The following is a 2,764-nucleotide window of genomic DNA, read 5'->3' on the forward strand; positions in this document are numbered from 1 at the left end:
ATTTGAATCGAGATTAATTTAAATATGATTAATTAGAATGCATTTTAAATGATCACGAATCATATATATTAGTTTCATCCAGCTAGAAATGAACTAAGAAGATGAGAAAAATGGGGCTAATAATTAAAATTTTAATCATTCGGGTGGGTTGGTTGAAGAATGAGGGAGAAGGCGTGGCGCGCTGGCAGTGGTTGAGAAATAGAAATAAGAAAAAAAAAATCTGTTACAAAAATTTTAAAATATATTTTATTTAAAAGCTTTGAGCATTATCAAAATTCATTTTTGATATAAAGTTTTTAAGAATTTAAATTATTTTGAAATTAGTATTATTGAAAATTAATTTATTATCATTATAATTAAATATATTAATTATTAGATTTTTTTTGGTAGTATTCATTGACATAAATTGAATCTATTTTCATTAACTGGAATTAAAAATAAAAATATTGGTATCTTTCAACATTCTTCATAGAGTCCCATTACAGTTAGCTCCATTAATGCAATATGTAATACCTTTAAAAAGACACATAAGACGTGATTGATTAGAATGTATCGATGTGTGTGTAGAGCTATCTCACGGTCAGGTGGATCCACATTGTCCTCATAATGTAGGTGATGTATCAATTTGATACATCTAGCATTTGATTTAAGTTTCCAATAATTGGATGGGGATGAAGCGAAAAATATATTATGTGAGGAAATATCGGAGATAGAGTGGTGCATTATAATATAAGCAATAATAAGTAAATATGGATCTGAATATAGTATAATATTATCACTCACACCACTCTCTCATTAGTCGTGTGTGTGTGCAGGTGATTATTGCTATAATCTACCCACAGAGCTCACTCATATAAGATCACACACTACATAGCACACTCTTCACATTTTTATTGCGTCTTGAATAAATTTATTCAATTGAGAAATTTACTTATACCTTGTCAACGATTATTTTTATTTTATTTTTAATATACATTGAAAGATAAAATTTATTTTAATTTACTGAGATAATTAACTTTTTTAAATTCTAAGCAACTATATATATATAAATATATATATATATTATATATATATTTATATATATACATTTTGTATGTCAAATGAATTATAAGGAATTGATGTTTGTAAGAGTTTTCTAATTTATACCATAATGTTTAAGACCGAATATTTATGTAGTTAGAGAAATTCGGCAAAGCGATGAGAGTTTTACATAATTGTGTTATAAATAATTTTTAAATTAATATAAAATAAAACTTATTTAATTGTTAATAATGAAATGTTTATCAATAAGAAACTTTTAATGAAATAATACAAATATAAATTAATCATGATAAAAAAATAAATTAATTATGATAGAATAAAGATTTATTTAGGAATAAAAAAATAATAATTTTCCCTAAAAATTTTTAATTTCCATTTTTATTTAAAATAAAATATTTATTTCCAATTTTAATTTTAGCCTTCTTCCAAGCGAGCAACCAGTTATCCCCACCAACTACCTTAAACGCACACGCCATCCTCCCCGTGCCCATCTCATTTTTTCTTTAGCCCAACCCCTTCTCGCTCTCTCTCGCTCTCTCTCGCTCTCTCTCTCTCAAGTCTCAATCCCACTTTTCTTTCTGCTATAAATTCAGACGGCAAGACCCTAACCCTTCCCCTATACCTTTCCCGTCTTAATTTCACACCCCAGATCCCAAAATCTTCTCTTCTCTTCCTCACCCAACCCTAAAGATCTCTCCTTTGCCCAAAAGTTAGTCTTTTTACACCTCCCCGGCGATGAGCAAGGCCCAAGCAAGCACCGGCAACCTGCTAGTCCGATGTTTTCGAGCTCCTTACCGCGCCCTCTGCCGTGCCCGCGACTTGTACATCAAGAGCATGACCGGCTGCGCCGGTCGCATGCATTACGGCGACGCGACGGTGCCAATTAGCTATCCCTCCACCTTCGGCGGAAGCATGTCTCGAAGCGGAAGTCTCAGCAGCCTAAAGCTTTCCTCCGGCGACGAAGACCTCATCGAGCTTATTCGAGCAGCGTCGCAGAGCCGCGCTCGCGCTGCCGCTGCCGCCGAGGGGTCTGTCCGGCGAAGCCAGAGCGTTGCCGCCGTGAGAATTGACGAGGACGCGCCTTACGAGTTCACCGGCGAAGTTAAAGTTGGTGGAAGCTTGATTTTCCCCAGGAGCCAGAGTCACGCCGTCGGCCGGAGGATGGTGCCGAGCGAAGTCACGTGGAAGTATAAATAGGGAAATTTGGTTTCTACTATCATTTTCTTTCTCTGTCTCCTCTGTTCGTGTGAGGCCTTAAGATTGGAATTTGGATAATCCGATGATCACTACCAACTCCTTGTAAGAAACATTTTTTTATCATCGAAATTTAGGGATTTAGCTGTGAAAAGTTTTTTTTTTTTTTTTTTCTGGATTTTTTAATATCATAGTCTAAATTTGCAACTTGGATCGGCTCCTGCGTCTTAGTTAATGGTTCCATGATTTAGAGTCGATATGATTGGACAGTTGCAATTATCTTTTGATTTTAAAATTATTTTAAAAAATTATATTTATCACACTTAATTTTTTTGTTATTTATAATATTAATACCTTTTTATCTCCACCTTTTCAAATTCTCATCAGAATATAGATTCACAACAAAATACTAAGTAGAGTTTTTGAAATTCCTAAAAAAATTATTATGATAAGAATAAATACGTTAGTTTAACAGTTCAAAAAAATTATATGAATGTTTTTTTTCATGATTAAAATCATATAAATGTTA

General features: G+C 33.0%; 1 protein-coding gene across 1 annotated transcript; it reads left to right on the forward strand.

Moving 5' to 3' along the window:
- Positions 1 to 1,594: 1,594 nt before the first annotated feature.
- On the forward strand, positions 1,595 to 2,389 carry LOC110105616. The gene has a single exon (XM_020835193.2). The coding sequence runs from the start codon at positions 1,777 to 1,779 to the stop codon at positions 2,236 to 2,238; it is 462 nt and encodes a 153-aa protein (XP_020690852.1). The 5' UTR covers positions 1,595 to 1,776; the 3' UTR covers positions 2,239 to 2,389.
- The last annotated feature ends 375 nt before the right edge of the window (positions 2,390 to 2,764 follow it).

This window comes from Dendrobium catenatum, unplaced genomic scaffold, assembly GCF_001605985.2.
Source record: "Dendrobium catenatum unplaced genomic scaffold, ASM160598v2 original_scaffold_211660, whole genome shotgun sequence".
NCBI lineage: Eukaryota > Viridiplantae > Streptophyta > Magnoliopsida > Asparagales > Orchidaceae > Dendrobium > Dendrobium catenatum.